Source organism: Mercenaria mercenaria, chromosome 15, assembly GCF_021730395.1.
Source record: "Mercenaria mercenaria strain notata chromosome 15, MADL_Memer_1, whole genome shotgun sequence".
NCBI lineage: Eukaryota > Metazoa > Mollusca > Bivalvia > Venerida > Veneridae > Mercenaria > Mercenaria mercenaria.
Window position 1 is genome coordinate 42,977,701 of NC_069375.1, and position 21,844 is coordinate 42,999,544.

The window sequence follows — 21,844 nt, forward strand, 5'->3', positions numbered from 1 at the left end:
AAATCGGACATATTTTGAATGCATAAGAATTAAATCACAAGACTTAGTGAGTTTATCATATTTGCATTCGAACCACTGCCTTTTTTATTAAAACTATTTGATAGTTTGCAAATACTTTTACAATTTACAGTACTACATTTATCTCAATACGTCTTTCAACAGGCATTATACATTTCTAATTAAGTTCATGCGGATAGAAAACATTGAATAAAGAAGTCTTCCCATAATTATAAGTACTTTTTATTAAAGACTTAAGCAGCACTAAAAGTAACAAAATGATATTGTAATGATATTTCAGATCTGATAATAGAAAATACTGTATTCAATATTTATCAAGTCCAAATAGTTACTAAATATATAGCTAGTGACTTATGATGACACTCGAATGTACAAATAGTGAAATACATACAAAGGCATTTGAGCATATAAACTACGTAAACACTGCTGTCTGGACATTTGGAACGTGGGTTATAAGTTATATACTGTTATAATAGTAACAAATATTATACCCCATGATCAATATTTATTGAAATACACGGCTTCAAATATACGACCAGATATATGACACAGTTGTTGAATTGGCCTATCAGACCGAGTATGGTAAAGAGGCAAATATTCCCCTGGGTGTAAAATTGTTTCTTACCTGTAAAGTAAATTTCAGTTGAAAATTGTTTGTTTTTGGAACATTTCATGAATTTTGGAATTGTATTTACATTCGTTTAATTTTTTTCAATTAATATTTTGCATGGCCAACAAGAAAAAGCGCCAAAGTAACAACATTGTTGTTTATGGAAATGGGAAATGTTCCTTATATGACATCACGATTTTCTATGTTTACATATATCAAATGTATAATTTATTAATAATTGATTTCTGACTTCATGCGAAATGAACGACAGAATAAATAAGCAAAGTAAAAATGATACACTAGTGTTAGTGTGAGTCTTGGATTTGCCGATCCTATTCTGTCGTTCATTTCGGAACAGTTATATAGCATCGAAGATTCATCTATTTGGTGTTTGCTTTAGTTTATCATTTGTTAATGATATTTCTCCAAATGTGTTCTTCAACTAAGAATCTAATAATATAGAAGCTTTTCTTCACTTTAACCATTACATTTTGTCATATTTGCTTTTCAAAAGACAACTGCCATGCTGTAGCAACGAAATGGTTTGATAAAGTTTTGAAATTGTAATTTCATAATCAATAACTGGCCGTCCACAACCTTCAGTTATTTTTTAAAATTTCACTGTTCTTTCCTTTTTGTTTTGGGCGTAACTCCGTTTTATTTAACTGTGTAATTGTTTTTCAGTCATGTAAAGGCGGGTAATAAACCTAACCAGCGTTCCTGGATTCGATACAAGTCAAACTTGTTCTCCGCAGTTAAAAAGTAACTGCTAACTTCCCCACTTCAATCAGAAGTGGAGGAAGAATGATTGTAGACAAAATGTCTTTTATGAAATCGTCACGGAGAACATACGCCCCGCCCGAGGATCGAACTCACGATCCCACAATTTGTAGACTAACGCTCTCCTTATTGAGCTAAGCGGGCGCCATTTTGCTGAGTCATTTTATTTAAAAATTAATGACAATTGGCCTTTTATCAATTTTATTATGATAACTACACCATGCTTGATTTTTACTGCATGTCTATAAATTCGTGTAGGTTATCGACCGAGTACGAGGGCTTTCTCTCACTACTGGATGCATATGCCATTAAAAGGGTATTGAAATTGGCCTTATTTTTTTAACGTTTTAACAGTTTAACAGGTAACCATTAAAATTCACCCATTACTTCTTACTATTTAATGGGATTATCGTGGCATGCATCAATGCGTATTTACCCTTACAAAAATAATGTAGAATGATGTTTTCAAATCAAATATTATGTTTCATCCGACTTCCTTTGAAGTAAATCCGATTTTTTGTAGGAACAAAATTTGGCAAACTATAGACGATGTGTGTGTAGCATGTATTTATTGTGATTAAAGTCCATTTTAGAACAATATGGGACTGCAATTATAAGCATTCAATGGGACGACTGCAAGCCAAAAGCAAACAACAATAAATTCTTGTGCTTCTGAAAATATACGAATCACATTTTACAGAATGAAAGATGTAAGTGACATCAAACTGCTGTTGAGGGCCATTAAGTTTACTCTTAAATGAAAATGTACAGAACCTGAACATATAATGGACATTAAATCAAATTTAAAGGTCATGCATAATTCTGTTAAATTCAAAATATACAGAATTGTACTATGTTTTCAAAGCCATTAGCTCATTTAGCTACCAAACAAACTTTTAAACGGCATGATTTATGGTCAAAAATGGGTGTTTAATGGTATTTTAACATGTAACCCATTAATATTGTGAAACATGTTAAATAAAGTGATTCAATAATTAATCGGGTTAATTATCCGTTTTTCTTATCTTAATGGCCATTTTACAGGGTTTTAAACCATGGTTAATGGTATGTGCATCCAGTAGTGTTCGAAGGAAAGACCTGCGCACGGGCTTCTTGTGAACACCGAGAAGGCGAGGCGGTGTTTTAAAAAGCCCGTGCGCAGGTCTTTCCTACAGAGAAAGGCCGATGTTCGATGTCGATATCCGACATTCATACCGTCACTCATTCTCAACATGTCCAGTGACTCAATTCTGACGAAATTGTATCGCAGGCATTAGATCTAAAAATGAACTTGAGGACAGAAAAAATTGATTGACACACAATACATACATGTAAAGAACTTATGTTACTTTTAGGAAATTACATTTTATGTTCAGAAGTTGTGTAATCGATCTCGTTCTTTAGTTTATATAGGTGAAGAAAGTGGTTACACTGTACATGTAAGCCCAGGTAGGTTTATGCAAGGTTATACTAGCCTGCCTGCCAAAAACAGTACTTCAATATCGGTAGACAACAATAAACCTAGGAAAGTAAAAATAACTTTGACTTTTTGTAAAAATAATATGTACATTTTTGACAAAACAAAACACCAAAAGCCATTGTCAAAACTGGTTTGAAAAACTTTTACTAAAGCGTCCAATAGGGTACTATAAATATGGCACGCTTTGCTTCACAACCTTTGACAAATTTTAGTATTTATTAACTTCAGAGATACGTGCCCTTAACCTGTTTTGTTTGAAATTCCACATATTTGTATAAAACAAACTAAAACAATTTCATTTTGTTTTCGCTAACATTTATTATCAACATGTGTAGTTGTGTCCCACACTCGGTCACCCCACCTCCCTTGTGACACCTCTTCTACATTGTTTTCTTTCATTTCTTACATTAAATACCCAACACGACCTAGTGACATACTTGTATCACCCACAAAAACGTCATGAAAATCATTCTTGGCCTAATATATGTTCAATTTTAACTAAACTTTTGTATATCTATTTTTTTCATGCAAATCATGTATACAGTAATTACGATCATGAAAACACTAAAGAATACAGTTATTTTGTGGTGTGTCTTTAAACAGTCCATGTATATTTATCAACTTGTAAAGTTGAACCCTCTTCCCACCTTGCTCCTCCACACAGTCATGCCCTCGGCAAAAATCCCCGACCAAACTCCCCGCCCAGGGGCCTCCGTGGCCGAGTGGTTAAGGTCGCTGACTTTAAATCACTGCCCCTCATCGATGTAGGTTCGAGCCTTACTCGGGGCGTTGAATTCTGAATTCAATGAAGTGCGCTGAATTTTAAGGAAGCTGGCTTACGGAAGGTTGGTGGTTCTACCCAGGTGCTCGCTCGAGATGAAATAATGCACGGACGGGCACCTGTGGTCTTCCTCCACCATCAAACCTGGAATGTCGCCATCTGACCTATAATTGTGTTGGTGCAACGTTAAACACAACCAACCACTTATCTTGATTATGTATACATCTAAAATGCACTTGAAACGAACAAATGTTACTCTAATATGCTTGTCTATGTTAAACGCTCTTACGCTAGAATAACGTCACGTTAACGTGCGGTGACGTCAAAAGTTTTTTTGCGACAAAGAAAGAGCGCTTTTATATTCAGTGTACTGTTTTAGATCAAGGACATACTAGAATTAAAATGATTTATAGCAAAACCGTAACACTATTTGTACACTCGGGCTGTAGTAGTTCGTACAAATAAAATCTCTCGGGCTTCGCCCTCATGAAATTATTACGCCTGACGTATAACCGCCCATCGTGTATTGTGTTAAAACACTCTTTTGCTATAAATTATTTCTTAAATACAAATATTCACGTTTTATTTTCTAAGATCCGTTTATTAACCACTGCCTATTGTATTAGGATATCAAGGACAATCATGATAAAATCACCATTAAAAGCATGTTTTTTGAAACATATTGATTTGTTTGATATATGTTATTTCACCACCTTTTCACGTGTCCAGGTCTAGGTCAGAACAACTAGACACCTGCACGTGAATTCTTTTGTTCAAAGAGGTCCTTCAAAAAATATAGACATCTGTCTAACAAAAGAAGTGGTATGTAAGTTTATAAAACATGAGTTGCAGAATTATAAATCTATAAAAAATTATTCGATTCTATGTTTTTTATTAATTGTCTCGCAAACTTTACAGGGCTTAGTTTTTGATTTTACAAAACCGTTGCCAACTAAATATGTTCAGAGGACGAGTGAAGTCCATCAATTACGCGATGACTTAAACAATAATTGATCACTTTCAATTTTATTCGATAGACTCTGCTGACGGTCAGCCATTCGGGGACCATAAAACTTGTTCTCTTACTTTCTCATGTAATTTGCCAACGTACAAATTCAATGTTGAAATAATAATGTCACATCTCTGTGCCTTTACTTTGTATAGATTGCTAGCACCTAGCAAATACATTTAAGGTACATGTACATTGACTAGCAAATTATTGTTATATTTTCGCTTTTTGTCGTGTGACAATTGGAATTATTTCCAAGGATCACCATACACATGTACCATGCTTTTCTCTCCTTTACTAAAATTTATGAAAATAAAATGTCTTAAAATTCTATAAACAGGGACTACCACACCAGAACCCCTTTAAGTTATGCAGCAGAGAAAGGATTTGTAGGATCTACAAAGATATTGCTTAGACATGATGCGGACTATCATTGGCTCGATGTTAACAAGGTAAAATTTGATTTCAATTTGAAGTCAGCGACGTTAATCTCTCGTCTTCGGAGGTCCATAACAAAGATAAAATAAAAAAAAAAACAATAACTAATATGAGATGACTGAGGAAAAGTATGTAAACAAAATAACCACTTAATTATATGGAGATAATATAACAAACAATAATTCAATAATGCTACGTCGGGTTCAAGTACTTTACCTAAAGCGTTTAGTAGTTGTCTGTCCCGATATACTAGACCTTTCTAACGTAAACGTAATTACGAAACGGAATACTGAATCCGTAAAATTTTTGGCTAATTTGTGGTCTATGGGAGACAATTTCATCCAATAGTAATGCAATAGTAACCTCCCTTAGACCATTCTTTGCAAATAACATTTACGGATTCAGTATTCCGTTTCGTAATTACGTTTACGTTAGAAAGGTCTACTAGTCAAATGAGATTTTCGCGCACAGCTTTAAGGGCTTTTTTGAACAATGCCTCATAATCATGTGTAGCTTTTATGATAAGGTTTGCGCGATTTATGCACAAATTGCAAGTCAAATACTATTGAAAAACAAATAAGTTATACCTATTCCTTGTTAAGTTTAATGAAGGGCAATTAGGTAAATAAAAAGATATTCAAACAATAAATAATCATCCGTTACGCATTCAAACTATTTGGGAGAATGTCGTAAAGTTTGGAAAAAAATAAGAGAGCTGTTGAAATATTAGTATCCACAAATGATATCCCAAAATGGTGATTGTCGGGATAACTCGTAACTGAATTGTGGAACAAAAGTTCTGATATGGCCAGTAATTAGTTTTTTTTACAATTTCTTGTTATTCAATGTAAACTGCATAAAAGAATTGTAAAAATAAAAATAAAACCTCTGTACTTTCATTTCTTTTATTTACTAATAGAGGCAACCGATCCATTATGCTGCGGAAAATGGCCATTCTGAAGTGTTTCGAATCCATGCATCAGAAACATCTTCAGAATATACAGCGAGAGATGACAAAGGAGAAAATTGTTTTGATTTGGCGATTAAAAACAACCACGTGTAAGCTATATTTATTATTATTTACTTAAACAAATACGCACAAGTTTGTTTTCTGTGCCTTTATACATAAAAAACGTTTGTTTTGTCATCCTCTACAAGGTAATAAAGTTCAATTAGTTCGATTTGTATATTTGCTAGTTTGCTAGTTACCATATACATGTATGTATATACTTGAAAAAACTCTATCCCGATACCTATAATTCACACACATGTTCTTGATGCAACTCTCTATAAAAATGTTTAAAGTACCATATTGGTAAAAAAACTTGGGCTCTAAAATGCGTGGTCATTTTATATACATGTAATAAAAACATTGGTAATCTTTTTGTTACAACCATCTGTTGGAGTTTTATGTACATTTACACTGGTGGCTCTTAACCAACAAGAGACGTCAAAGGACAGCAATGCTCGAATATTCAACGGCCGTCTTGCCTGCCCGCTTAGTGCAGTTTGTAGAGCGTTGGTCTACGGATCGCGGGGTCTGGAGTTCGATCCTCGGGCAAAGCGCATGTTCTCCATGACTATTTGATAAATGGCATTGTGTATGAAACCATTAGTCCTCCACCTCTGTTTCATATAGGGAAGTTGGCAGTTACTTGCGGAGAATAGGTTTGTACTGGTGCACTGGTAAGGTAAACTACCCGTTGTTACATGACTGAAATACTGTTGAAAACCGGCATTAAACCCAAAACAAACAACAAACAACGGCATTGTCACTCGAATGAAAATAAAAGTTGACAAAGTGGAATAATTCTGTAAAATTGCGAAACAGGGTTAATGTACCTGTAAAATGCATATCAGTTCATGAGAACGGAAAATTGTTTGACATTTCAAAGCATTCTCATTAGTGGGTACAGAGATACCAGCTCACATTAGAAAAAAAACTAACAAAAAACTGCTGAGTCGAAAAGGGGAATAATTTTGTAAAAATGCAAAGTAAGGTAAAGAAACCTGTGCAATATAAGTCAATTTATCACAATGAATAAGTCTGGGAAGATTCAATACATTCCAAATGTGGTTACTGAGATGCCAGCTAACATACAAAAAGCTGTTAAGTCGAAAAATGGGCGAAATTTTGTAAAACTGCTAAGTGGAGTTATGAAACCTGTGCAATACGTATCAGATTATAACAGTGAACAAGTGTATGATGTTTCAATCCATTCCCACCAGTGGTTACTCAGATACCAGATTACTTACAAAAACTAAATAAAAAACTTCAAAGTCGAAAAATGGGCATACTTTAGTATAAATGCAAAGTAGAGTTGGTTAACCTGTGCAGTTCATTACAGATTATGACAGTGAACAAGGGTTTGTTGGTACTGAGATACCAGCTTACATAAATTATAAAACCTTAGCCAAACTAGTCGAAAAAATGGCATAATTTTGTAAAAAGCAAAATAAAGTTATGGAACCTGTGCAATGTAAGTCAATTTATAATTGTGTGAAGTTTCAATCCATTCCTATAAAAGGTTACTGAGATACCCGCTTGCATACAAAAACTTAACAAATTCGTGATGCAGACGCCGTCGCCGACGCGGACATGGACACAGACCCCGACATCGGCCCAGTAGCTCTACCTATACTTTAAACAGTCGAGCAACAAAAATGTTAAACGTATTTCGAATTGTCAAACAAAATTTAGTTAGCAGTGCACAAATCTACAAACACCAAATACCTACATCGATGGTCCGATATTTAAAATAATTTCACGGATGTTTAATGTACATTGGGTGACCTTAGCAATCCAAGGTTGCCGGTGCTGGTTTAGTTTTCTTTATATTGCTCTATATTAAAGTTTGAATATCTTCTCCGCTAAATATAAAAAGTAGAGAAAAATAAGTTTAGATTTCATATGGAAAACTGTGTTAAATGTGGCTACAAACTAAATGCAAAGAGAAGGCTTCTTCATATTATATATCTCCGCGGTCGGCCACAAAATAATATATAAATGCAATCGTATTTCCTGTTGTTGTATTTTTATTGAAATGGTACAGTACTATAAGATTCTTTCACTGGTTGTAAATGCAGATGGGAATTTCCGGTCTTGACAAGTAACAATGATTTGTTTTATCAGTTGCAGCGTAACGTTACGGATTTGACAAAATAACGTTTATTTTAATCGAGAAATATACTATAAAGGAAAACTGTCGAGGTATTGGAGTTTTATGAATTGAAATTAAAGTGTACGTCTGATATGCGAAAAAGGTATGCAATAATTAAAGTAGTGTTCACTCATACACACAAGTAAGTTTGCCTAAATCAATAACGTCTGAAATTTGAGCTGAGAAACAGTATTTAAATTATTCTTGCACTAGTAATCAAGTTAACCCAAACATTTTCATATATGAATAAATTAGTACAATTTTACTTATGAACAGATAATCAAAACTTAAATATTCTTTTAGTCGATGATATAAATTTACTTCTGATATAAAAATGTTTTACACTATGTTTTTCAGCTCGCTTTGTGTATTCTATACGCTTTTTTAAAATGCTTTGTTGGCGCTTACATAATTATATAAATATTAAATGTTTGTTCATGTACAAGTAAAGTTTATCAACACGGTTCTAAATTAGGGATGGAAACCAATTGAAACCAAACGTTTTGTGGTTATGTATCAGAATATAGTGGCTTACCATCTGCTATATAACCATACTACTTTTTCTTACACCTTACGAACGAAAACGTACTGCATATTTCACAATTCATGTGTAAAGATAATACTTGTTGCGTATAATTTATAGATAAAACATTTGATGACATAATTATGTAAACTTCTCGATACTCTAGATGCATTTATTATAGTATGAGTGTCAAATAGACATAAAAGTGAATTCTGTTTACAATGAACTGTTTTAATTAATGTAAATTGTTTTAATGTTTTTGGAAATTTGTGTCTGTAAGGATAGATAGAGAATATTAGGTTACTGTCTGATAAATTTAAATTTATTAGGCGAGTTGAAGAAAATATATTAGGCGAGGCTCTGCCGAGCCTTATACTATTTCGTAGACGAGCCTAATAAATTTAAATTTATTCAGACAGTAATCTAATATTCTATTTATCCTACCTGTTCAGAAAATTAGGAAAAAGTCGTTGGAAAGAGCAACAGCGTGCAGATTTGACGTCATATAATATAACGTTTGCTAGCGTAATTCAGTTCTAGGAAAATTGAAAAAATGCGATAACTTTTTTGATTCTGGATAAAAACTTTTAATTTTACCACTTATTTTCTTAGTTAGAACATTTCCAATACTATGATAACAGTTTCAATGAAAAGTTCGGAAAATGATTGCTTTCACCATTTCCGGTTGAAGTGCTGTAAAAGTGAAAAATAGCAATAACGTTTTTGTTTCAGGACAAAAACCTTTGATTTAACCACTCATTTTCCAAGCTCAGACATTTCCAATACAATGGTGATGATTTAAATGCAAAATTTTGATAAAATAAGTGATTTCAAACGTTTAAGCAAAAGTGATATCTTGACACTGACTAAATAAAGCAAATTTTATTAGGCAGGCCGATATTGTGCTATATCTTATATGAGGGTAGAATAAAAACGATTATTATATCATGCTAATGATATTTTGAAATATCTCAAAGTAACACTGTACTAAATAAGGATATATCAAGAAAAATATTTATGAAGATATTGATATGGTTTATTGATATCATTTGATACTATGTATATTTCTAGGTCATGTCGAAAAGAAATATAATAAAATGTATAAAAGTCACACCATGCGGATTGAAACGGTGCATCGAATGCAGAAAGGAATGTTGAAATTTATGTGTGTGTAAAATATAATAGTTTTCGCATGTTAATAGACAGATATACCAAAATAGAATGATATATTCAAAGTAGATTAGGGGTAAACAATGTCCACCATGCACCCGTTTGACCCGTTTATTGATGTCAAATTGTCCAGTAGGACTAATTGTTTTGAAATAGAAAAACTATTCCTCTCAAAAATTAAAATTGAACTGTGCATGATTTTACTGTTTACAACCAAATCATTTATTTTTTAAAATGACAACCATATAGATGAAAATTCAACATATATTGGACAGTTATTGGTTATAAAACAATAATTTAAAAGTGAAGCTATGACCCTGACCTTTTATAATCAAAGAAACCAATTTGCATTATGTTAGAAATTTATTGAGAATGTTACAAAATGACAAAATTGTATTAGAAAATAAACTATATATATATTTATATATTAAATCCTGTCAGTTTAATTTGTACCAAATGTACCAATCAATCTAAATTCGGTCTTAGATACACTCACTGTTTTCTATTACATTTACTGCAATCTAAGGATGATCAGCAAATTTGCATAAATGAACCGTTGCCACAGAAAAAATGTCTTAAGAAGTAAGATTTTACTAAAATCTGATAGATTTATATGATGGTTAAAATCAAATCATAAATGAAGCTGCTATTTTGCAGTTAAGGTCCACATAGCTAATTTTGGCCCTTTCAGGGACTATAACTCTGAAACCCATAATGGGATCTTGCCGGTTCAAGAAGGGAACCAAGATCGTTTGGTAGTACAAAATGTGTGAAAGTTTGTTAAAATAAAATCATAAACCACAATCGTGCAGACAAGAAATTGTCGACGTAAATTCTGACTCTTTAAGGGACAATAACTCTAGAACCCATGATGGGATCTAGACTTTTCTCAAAAGGAAATGAGATGTCATGCTAATTCAAGCTTTGTACAAGTTTGATCAAAATTGCTGTGATCTCTATTGTGTTCACAAGATATTGTGAACGGTCGGACGACAGACGAAGGCGAACGCAAAAGCTCACGGGAATGTTTGTGACTGAGACTGAAATTTAATTACCAGAAAAACCAGAAACCGTTTCTCTAAAAGTCTAAAGTCCCTCAGTTTATGAACCTTTAAACACGTGGTTTTAACATTACTCGGTCTGTTTATAAAAAAAAATGTCAGAAAGAAAATGCAGACCTTAACGCTCTTGCTGAATGGCAAAAGAATATTAAAATATATGCGTGAAGTTAAAAAATATCTACTTTAACATAAATTATTTGCATGATTAACGGCGATAACAATAACATGGCAATTTTTCACATGTTTAAACCATAAATCTACCTGTCTTACATAGAAATAATCTCCCTTTAATAAATATTCAGCCCGATTCCGTGTCCAGTCTGTAACATTGTCGTGCACCAACGACCGGAATAGCATGACGATATTTTGGGGATAAGAATCTCAAATCGATTCATCTTCCTTTTTGAAATGTCATCCTTTAGGACCAATTCGTTTCACTCATCCCGGGAATTGCCGGTCACGTCGCGCAAACACGAACATTTTGGCGTACGCCGGCCACGTGAGCTGCAAATAGAATATAGATATTTTTTCCGTTTGTTAGGATTTTCTCTTGTGGCCTGTGCCAAATAAGTAAGCAAATAGTTCTTGCAGTATGTTTCTACATGTACTGGAACTAATCCAAATTTCCAAATGTTTATCTAATTTTATATCGCGAAAATATATGATTTGCCGCTTTACCTGTCTCACAAGATCGGCGCACATGGCGTACGCCGGATAGACCTGGGCAGTGACGGCAAGACAAACGAACGACAAACGCCGCAAAAATGAAACGAATTGACCCTTATTGAAAATCCATCGGGATTTCCTGTCTGGTCTGTATCTGAATCATTGGTGGATTTAAAAAAAAATCATGGTATCAGTGATCAGTATTATATGTGTCACTGCAAATAAAACACAACATAACTCCTCATTTCTTCTTTTTTCGTGTTATTTCCGTTATTATAAATGCTATGTGTTTATTCTTGTTCAACTCTTAACGCTAAAATTACTGCGGGAAATGTATGCAAAAATATACACAAAAATAGGACGTTGGAGAACATAGTACACGACTTTAGAAAACTTATTTTGTCTTAGTTATATCTATTATTGACGTCTTACAGAAGGCATGAATGCAAAAATACTCTACAGAAGAAAATTTGTCAAATTTGCTTACAACATTGTTTAGTTACCAACATTACATTCATTTCCTATCCTTCATGCCGTCTCCTGCAAAACTGGCTCATTAAACAAGCAACTCTCTATCAGACTCATTTATTCATGTTACCTGTAGGGTTAATAAATAAAAAAAAAACTATAAATTAATAGTTTAAGGCAAAGTCTTATTCCCATTTTCAACTGATTGAATGTGCACTCTAGATAAAGAAGAATTCTAACAAGGTACAATTATACACTGTATTTCATAAATTATGCTGTTAAAATAGATTAATTGATATTAGCAATGTTTGTTATTTCATGATTCTTTTAGAGAAACAGTTTTGACTATGTTTCAAATGGAAAGTGGAAAATGGGAAGACCTTTTGCGTAGTAGGTCGTCTAAATTTGACACACCGATGCGCAGACTTATCAGAGAAATGCCAGGTACGCAAAAATCATTTGATCTTTTTTCTATATAAAGGTAATTTCAGGCTTCTAAAACTTAAAATATCACTCGATATTGTAGATCTGTCATGAAAAAGGTAAAATTTGTCTGATTATAGAAACTAGTGGGCATCAGTATGACTCTTCCTGGGACGGATACATCGATTAGAGAAGTATAGCACATGCAGAATTCAAGAGTATGGTACAAAGTAAAATTTTGTGCATCAGATATTGTTTATACATATGTTTTTGTCATAAAGACACTTAACAATCAAATATAGTGTAAATAGTTAATGGATATACTTATACATGTCTTGTTACAATGTTTACAGCTGTAGAACAGATCCTGTTTTCGTACAGGATGTTCTGTTATATTTTGAACTTTGCAAATGCTCAATAGCATTAAAGTAGAACTTGATATAAGACAAAGTCGGTTTCATATTCTAATAAAGAAAACTGTATTTATTTATTTGTCCAAAATACAAGTGTTATATCTGTATTGACGTATATTGTCATATTACTGTAAAATCTGGTAAATAAGCGTATACGCTTATAATAATTTTAGTGACACTTTTATGCGCCTATTTTTGATATGCGCTTATACTTATGCCAAAACGTATACGCTTATATTTAATATGCACTTATAGACAAGCCGTGTGCCTCTACTTTTGATATATTATGAATATTATCATTTCCTACATCTGTATAGAAAACGAAAGTAAAACATGGCCATGGACGTGCGCAATGAACTACTTCCTTTCATTGCATAGGCCTACAATATTTATGCATAATGAATTACATAATCTGCAAATAATGTTCAGTCTCTCTGACCATTCAATAATTGTCCAACACTAAAATTGTAACATTTTATCCATATTCTTTTCATAGATTTACAAAGGAATGACAAACTGTTATGACAACGCAAACAACTTTTTCTGGTATTCAAACATTTTCTGTTAAAAAACATGATTATCTTAAACAATTATCATTTTATCACTGACAGACAATAAACGTTAAAATTGTTTAACACCCATCGGCTATTCAACAGGTAAAAACACTTGTCACCTGTATTTATCATAAACAATTACGGTATAATACAGTTTTTATGCTGCATCTACTGTTTGTTTACCAGTAATTGGATATGCGCCTACTTTCGAGACAAAATTATTGTAAGAACATGACATGCGCTTATTATCCCATACGAAATAAAGGTAAGGCCGTATGCGCTTACTTTTGATATGCGCTTATATTTGAATACGCACTTATTTACCAGATTCTACAATTTTTTGTTAATAATCTAAAAACAACGGAGGTTTAATAGTTCTAATTTGCTTCCAAGTGGAGATTTTGTTTTCTCAAATTCAGTCGAAAGTCGAATACTCATTTTCACTAAGCAAACGTTAGACGTGACTTAAAGGTATACACGCCATAATACCGCTCGACCAAATCAACAAACCTTGGTGATGTATTTTCTTTAGAAATACTTCCCTTTTATAATCCGTTTTCTTACATTTTTTTCATATTTGCCGTCAAAATGAAATGCTATTAAAATTTAAGCTATTTGATTTTGATATATTTATAGATGTTGTTAGCTATCAACATCCGTAGATGTTTTAAAAATGCAAATTTTAATCCACACATTATGTTTTAACATGTTTTGTATACAGTACAATACTGATTACATATTATTGATATTAGAACATAATTTTATACCGCAGAAGAGTAATGGATAAATCCGATTTTTCTGATAAGGAATGAAGAACAACCACCTTGGATATTGTTGCTATGTCTCACAAGCTTTCTCTTAAATGGGGGATACACATACCGCTATGACGGATTCTCTTTTATGAAGTATCTAAATCTTCTACACATTGCTGTAAAAAGATCAAAAACATGTCGGATTACGCGCTAAATGAATCATTTAATAACTATAGTTTAAGTGGAATTACAAATGTATATGCATTTTTCAAGTAAAACTCAAGCTTAAATAGATGTGCATGTACAAAGGTTGGAGGAAATTATAGCTTTTAACCCAACATACTAAACTCTTCCTGCAACCAGTACAAAATAACAAGTTTTTTAAAATATGACTTTTCTTATTTTGATTGAGGCAGTCTTTTTAAAACAACGTTAAACTGCAAGCAGGAGTTGCTTCCCTTCTAATTCAGAAACTTCTATTTTCAGGTAAGGGATATCATTGCGCAGAATATTGGAAAAATCTATTATTTTATCCGTCCGATTTCTTTAGTTTCAAAGCATCAACTTCAAATACTAATGCGGCTCTATCATAAATTTAACACATCTAATTACACAGCAATCGAAAATTTCTTTTATAGAACACTCACCTAAAACAAACTATGTGCAGTATTAGATGCGAAAAATGCCACTTAAAGGTTACATTAATTCCATGAAGAAAAGCGATGAAATGTAGCTGTTAAATGTCGGTGCTGATAAGGTATTCATAGACATGGAAGAATTTGATAAATTTGTTTATTTTGGGTAATACTATAATACATATAGTAAAAAAGAAATCATGACACAGTTGCGTCCTTGCAAAGAGGAAATTACTATTAATAAATTAAAGTTGAATCTGTTGATTTAACTGTATAACATCTGCGCGTTGTAAATTCTATATGTTCGTGCATGACATGTTTGCTTTTAAGAAACCGATATATTATGATTCTAAATTTCATTCATTCTATAAATGCGAATAAGTACCATGTGTATATGTTTTAAATGTGAATTGAATTCATTGTATTTTATTTGATTATGTTGTTTTCTTCCGGATACACGACTGTTAGCTACAACATCCTTAAGTGTGGACATTCTGCAATATTTGTGTATACCTTCTGAAGAATTGTACCGTGGTTTGAAAAAGTTAATTTTGGCAGTGGGTATCACGGCTATCGCCCGCTGCAAACGACAGAAGGAAGCAGATCGATTTTCACATCAGTGTTAATCACAAGGAGAGGTTGCCTGTTATAAGTTGTAATTGATAATACATGTTCTTATTGAAAAGCAGGAGAAACAAATCAGCACGAGTTAACATGTGTCAATATGCGACTCATTTATTCATGTTATTAAATAAATTATCTTATTATTTGATCAGTCAATGCTACACACTGACATAAGTTTTATAAGCTGTACACAATGAATTGTACGGACATCTAAATGGTTATTAGATAAAGAAGCAATAGGATCATTTAACGCATGATAATTCTATATTCATTGAGATTTATATTTTGAAAACAAGAACATTAAGAAATATTTTATGTCTATACATCATTACCGGATTTTCTGCTCATTGAGATATTAAAACACTCATGCACTCATGCACTCGCATACACGCACTCATTGAAATTATTCCGAAATATATAGATACGAAGTTGAAGAAAGATGCAGAAACACCTTATTCAGAATGTATGCCGATTTCCATAAAAAGTCATATTTATATTTATAAAATTAGATAATTCATGTATCTGAATCAGAACATCAACTAACGTTAGTTAGGCTTTATTGTTCTATGGCTGCTCTTGATTCTAGCTGCAATTTTCTAATTGTGATAACACAAATAACATCATTTTCATGACCATTTTCCTTCGCTTCAGTTGGTTCACGCATGATCTGCAACATTAGATAAGGTAAGAATCATGAATAACGCATTTAACATTACTTCTGATATTCTTAAGGAAAAAACACAACAAAAAATCAAACTGAATTCAGAAAAATCTAGCATTTAAATTCTTACAAAAACATCTGTTGAGTCTGGCTGAAAATAATAATTATAATGCATTCGACACTATTTCTGAAATTCTTAGGAGAAAAACAGTCAGTTCACGAATAATTAGCATTAAAATCATTAAAGAAAATGTGTAGCATGTGGTTGAAATTTGGATATCGCCGTTCACATGTATATGCTTTTTTTTTTCCTTTTTGAAATTCGTTTTCTCGAGTTCAATATCAAGTGAAAACCATATTCAGACACCTGTCTGAGAAACAGTTCAAAATAGCTTTAATTTCTTGAAATGATATACTTGATAACTGAATATTCTACATCGGTTTTCGCAATTATTTATTAAATGTGGTCACTTTCTTTCTTATTTTTAGATATATAGTCATATTTAGATTTTGTAAGCACATGGCCGCGTCGAGAACGTAAAAAATACTGTTTTTATTTACAGCTGTAAATGTTGTAGGTATTTAGTTACGGTAAGCTTGTGAGACACAATGGCGCCTGAGCAACAAAGTCTACGAATGGACGGATAACGCTTTATCTTATTGACCAATATTATTGATTTGACTGACAGATCGGATCCATGCATTGTCATCTGTCAGGATGGCAGTACTTCATTTACATGTTTAATCAGTATTAAACCATTCGTGTTCGTTTTTAGCTCACCTGAGCAATGCTCATGGTGAGCTATTGTGATCACGCTAAGTCCGTCGTCCGCTGTACGCAGTGCGTCCGTCCGCCGTCAACAAAAGATTTCTCCTCCAAATTCTTTGAATGGATTTTAATGAAACTTGGCATGGATATTTCATAGATGGTCCCCTACCAAAGCTGTTCAAACGGTTCCGCTTGGTTTGACATATGGGCTGCCAGAGCTAAAATAGAAAATCTTCAAACGACATACCCTTTCAAATCAATGGTACTATTTTGAAATATTCCAACACAAATGGTCATTATGGCCCAATTTTAAAATGATTTTAAACAAATGGGGTTTTGTGTGATCTTCTTCCTAGATTGTATAAATAATTTTGATTCGTCTTGTGTCAAACTGCTGGCCCGATCTTAGAATAATTTTCCACAAATGGTCCTTGTGTGACTTTCTACCAAGATTGTTCAAATTGTAACGATTCGTCAAAACATGGCCGCGAGAGGGCGTGGTCACTTTTTACTGCATGTATATTTAGTGAAAACTCTAAAAATCTTCTTGTGTGAAACTTCCTTCCAGTTTTTAGAATAACTTTACACAAATGTGTGAGCCTCTGCCAATATTATACACATTTTTCTAATTTAAATAAAAACATGCCCCCAGAGGACGTGGTCATTTTTCATCAACAATATCTCCTCCAAAACCACTAATGGATTTTGATGAACTTTAAACAAATGATCTCTCGGTAGCTGTCTTTCAAAGATGTGCAAATGGTTACGGTTCATTGCATATGGGTCCTTTTGGTTTAAAATAAGTTTTTAGCTTTCAGATTTAGAAATCTTTCTCTCTAGAGCTTAGATATTTTGCATGTAATACAAGAGTATGACTCTCTACCATACATGTCTAAATTATTGCCCCAAGGTAAAAAAAGACGGCCAGGCACCTATGTCTGACATGATCATACCATAAGCTTTTACCGAAGAAACTTTGAAAATCAATAATAACAGGAGCCTTTGCATTTGACCTGTGATATCATATAACATGTGATATTTGTAATTTCTACCATAATTGATCATATTATTGCACTAGGTTGCACTAGGTTCAAAAAATTGTGTGACATGTATAGGCTGACATAGAAGAAACCTTACTGTGTACTTATACAAACACTCTTGAAGCCTTGTACACAGGCGAGCGCTTTAGGATCAATGATCCTATTTGTTTATTTTTTCGAGATTTACGGAACAGGAACTAACACATTTTCTGAAATCGTGTACTCATAAAAATGCATGTTCATTTTAGAGAACATCGAAAATTAAATCCGATGAGTAAAGCACTCGTTTTTATCTCAAAAAATACTATGCGGGAGCTAGCTTCTAATTGGTGTATTTAAATGATAGAAATATACAGTCACATAAAATAATTCTGTACAACAAAACTATTGTAACATGTATATGTATCACAAGCTACGGGAGACTTTTACAAACTTTTACTACAATTATTTTACAATATAATTGCTTCTCAAAACAATATTTTGTTCGAATATTTGTTTTCGAATTTTTCAATTTTAAACTTCAAGACGTCGCTAGAGTGGTATTTGATAAATGCGTGAGGACCGATGGTAATGGAGACAGTTTTGAAGTAGAGTTCAACTATGAGTTTCTTGACGACACACTTCATCTTAGAAAGTGGACAATAAGTGATATTAACAACGAAGATGACGGAGATTACCAAAAAGACGGAGATGCCAAATGTAACAAAGATGTCAAAGGTGATGGAGATGACATAGACGGCGGTAAGGAAATAATTGATTTATCTATCACTTTTGCAGCGCTCCAGATAGGTCATGCCAATATCCATTCACTCATGTAATATACTTTTAAAGATTACTGGTACGTTTTGCTTAACAAAATGTCAAGTATCGTGTACGTTAGCTGTTTTTAATGTACGTAAATCAGTTGTTTGTTTCAATTCATAGGCTACTGGCCATTGTCAAGATTAATACATGTATTCAGTATGTGCCAGTCAAATATGGTTCTATGGTATACATATCCTAGCTATACCAGTGCCAATGTAATCTGCAATAATAAAGAAATGTAGACATGAAATGTTCTGTTATTTCGATTATTGACAAAGGCAGTAAAGATGCCCGATGCTGAAGGTGTCCTTTTAGACATATAAAGTCGCCAAAATGTGAACAACTGCAACGTTCTTAAGTGTTGACACCAACATTTGATTTCAGAGAAATATCTTAAGCACTGGAATTTCTTTTTTTCAAATTGTCTGTAGCTTTTGTATTGTGATAGAGATATAAAGAAATTAAAACTCATACTTAGTTCATTAAAAGTATAACGAGAAGACCTGGCTACTTCTGTGATCATTTTATTTCTTTGCCTTTTATGCGGTATGTCGTTTTCTTACTATGGACTTTCTGTTCTTTATGTGTATACTGTTTGATAAAGGTGTATTTACAATAGTTATAGTTTTGACATATAACATTATCAAACATGATAAATTGATGCCATTTTCACACTGTTTATTATTATAGAGGAACCGTACACAGACGATTTAAACTTAATTAAAGCCAACCATCCATTGATGATCATGGTAAGATAGTTAACATTTAAAGTTGTTATGTTTTTTTTTAAAAGATTTTATATCTTATAGTATACAGTCTTACCTGCATTCGCCTGTATGTAGAGGACAGTAATTGTAGGTCCGACAATGGAAATGTCCTATAAAATGAAACTCAATACTTTGTCTAAAATTCATCAAAAGTCGCTATAACGGTACTGAAAATCTTATCTATAGCATAAAATTCTTCCTGCCGGGGCCTGATAATTGTTCATGGTCATGGAAAGTGTCTCAACGTATTGAATTAAACTATGCATTTCAGTCGAAGTAAATCTAATGTTTGATGTACAACAAAATGTTTAAATTTGCTCAACTTAACCATACAGTTTATTATTAAAAAAATACGCATTGGCTCATTTCAATTTTAAACTTTACTTTATGCGGTCTATCTCACTGATGTTGATATTAAAGTCCCTTTCATTCAAAGTAGTATTTCTTATATACATTTACCGTCTTCAATAACAATACAGAAATATCACAGCAAATCGATTAAAACTTGTTCCATATTGTTACAAGATATTGATAAATTGATGGTATACTTAATGTTTATTTTCAGCATACATTAAGTACAGGTATGAAAACATAGGTGACCGATTAAAAATGTCATGATTGTAGATAACTTTTTCAATCATGTCACTCAGATAGCTAAACTAGACATCGGTTGACATGGAAAGCACCAATGCAAAGCTGTTCGGTAGAGCACTGTTTCAGCATAGAAAATCCCCTCTACTAATGCTAAATAAGATACCTACTCACATATATGAACTTGACAACAATTTGCTTGGTCATCTAAAAATAGCGTCATTATTTCTTTGAAAGAGCAAAAGAATCTTGACACGTGTGCACTACATGTCGGCTAATCAGAGTGAACAATTTTTTTAACTTAAATTTCATAAAAAGTAATATGCGGGGTACCTGCTTACTTAACAAAGCTATAGCAAAAGGTGTTAGCTGTAACAAAAAGTGGCAAATTAAATTTAGACTTGCAGATCCTTTCTTTGCATGTTAGATCATCACAACTGATAAATGAGATGCCTGCGTACGTTCAAAAGGTCATGCCTTTGTAAAAAGATCAAACTAGAATTACGGGAAATGTAATCGTCACATTGAACAATTTAGTTTTAATAAATTACCACCAGTCATTGCTGATATAGAATTTTACAAATAATTAACAACGAATACTTCAACGAACGGATGCGTGTAATAGACCTTCGTATTCTTCGAGTTGTCGTGGTAATTCATCTGATGGAATAGTGAAAATAACAAAATTATTTTAATGAGTACAGGGGTTGCTTTTAAGTTGGAAGGTGAAATGGCAAATAAACGTTTTTGTTTATTTTTAGTATATATTCTAAACATTTGCTAATTCCTCTTCTAAACAAGGAATTAACACATGTAATGATTAGATAAACATCAATTATAAAATGAAATCAAATCAGCCTCGAGACGGTAGATTGAACTCAAGGTTTCAAAAAAGAACGACTTGAATATCTAACCGGTCTGGTACTCAAACGTACTTGCTGCTTTTGTTTTGTTTGTTTTTTTTATCACTTTTGATAGGGATTTATTGTGCTGGAACTCGAAATATTTAAAACAATAAAATATTTTCCAAGCGATTATACGTTTATTATGACAATGTGTACTTTGTTCTGTACGAAGTGCTGGTAGAATTTCAGTGACATTCCATTGATTAGCTGGAGTGTATGTAGTACCAGAAAGTTCTACAAAATAAACTACAAGGGGCGGGTTCTATTTCTATTTAACATTCAAACCTAGTTCGGGCTTGTACTGACTGATTTGTATTACGATAGGAGTTTTGCTTGAAAACAAAAAAAAAAAAAGACCCAAGCTGGACAGCTTTTTAGCCTTGCTTTCTATGAGACCTTTTGTCAAAATGAGCGGCAAACTGTAAAACAACTTTTGCAATAGATAAACATAAAAATACTCTTTCTAAAACGAAAACTTTTTATATTTTTATGATAGTATCATACATTTTATGTTTTGACATGTATTAAAGTTGATAGTCCAGTGGAAAATATAAATATTATTTAAATATAAAATGGATGCTAGATCTTTTCAAAAGTTTTTTTTTCCAGAAATGTGTTTGGGTAGTACACGGGAAATATAGGATCTGTGTGTTATTTGTCTTTTAACGAAGTCAGAAATTATAGATAATAAATTGTAGTACATGTATTTGTTGTGCTACAAAACAGCTGGTAAACGGACAA

The 21,844-nt window shown here is 32.8% G+C and overlaps 1 protein-coding gene across 1 annotated transcript in view; it reads left to right on the plus strand.

The window, feature by feature from the left end:
- LOC123553171 (ankyrin-1-like) overlaps nt 1-20,202 on the plus strand; it is a 49,629-nt gene extending 29,427 nt beyond the window's left edge. The window contains exons 10-15 of the mRNA XM_053524210.1: nt 5,019-5,130; nt 6,036-6,175; nt 12,497-12,609; nt 18,562-18,777; nt 19,531-19,589; nt 20,173-20,202. Of these exons, the coding sequence (XP_053380185.1) occupies nt 5,019-5,130; nt 6,036-6,175; nt 12,497-12,609; nt 18,562-18,777; nt 19,531-19,589; nt 20,173-20,202 (670 nt within the window). The remainder of the gene's footprint in view (nt 1-5,018; nt 5,131-6,035; nt 6,176-12,496; nt 12,610-18,561; nt 18,778-19,530; nt 19,590-20,172) is intronic.
- The last annotated feature ends 1,642 nt before the right edge of the window (nt 20,203-21,844 follow it).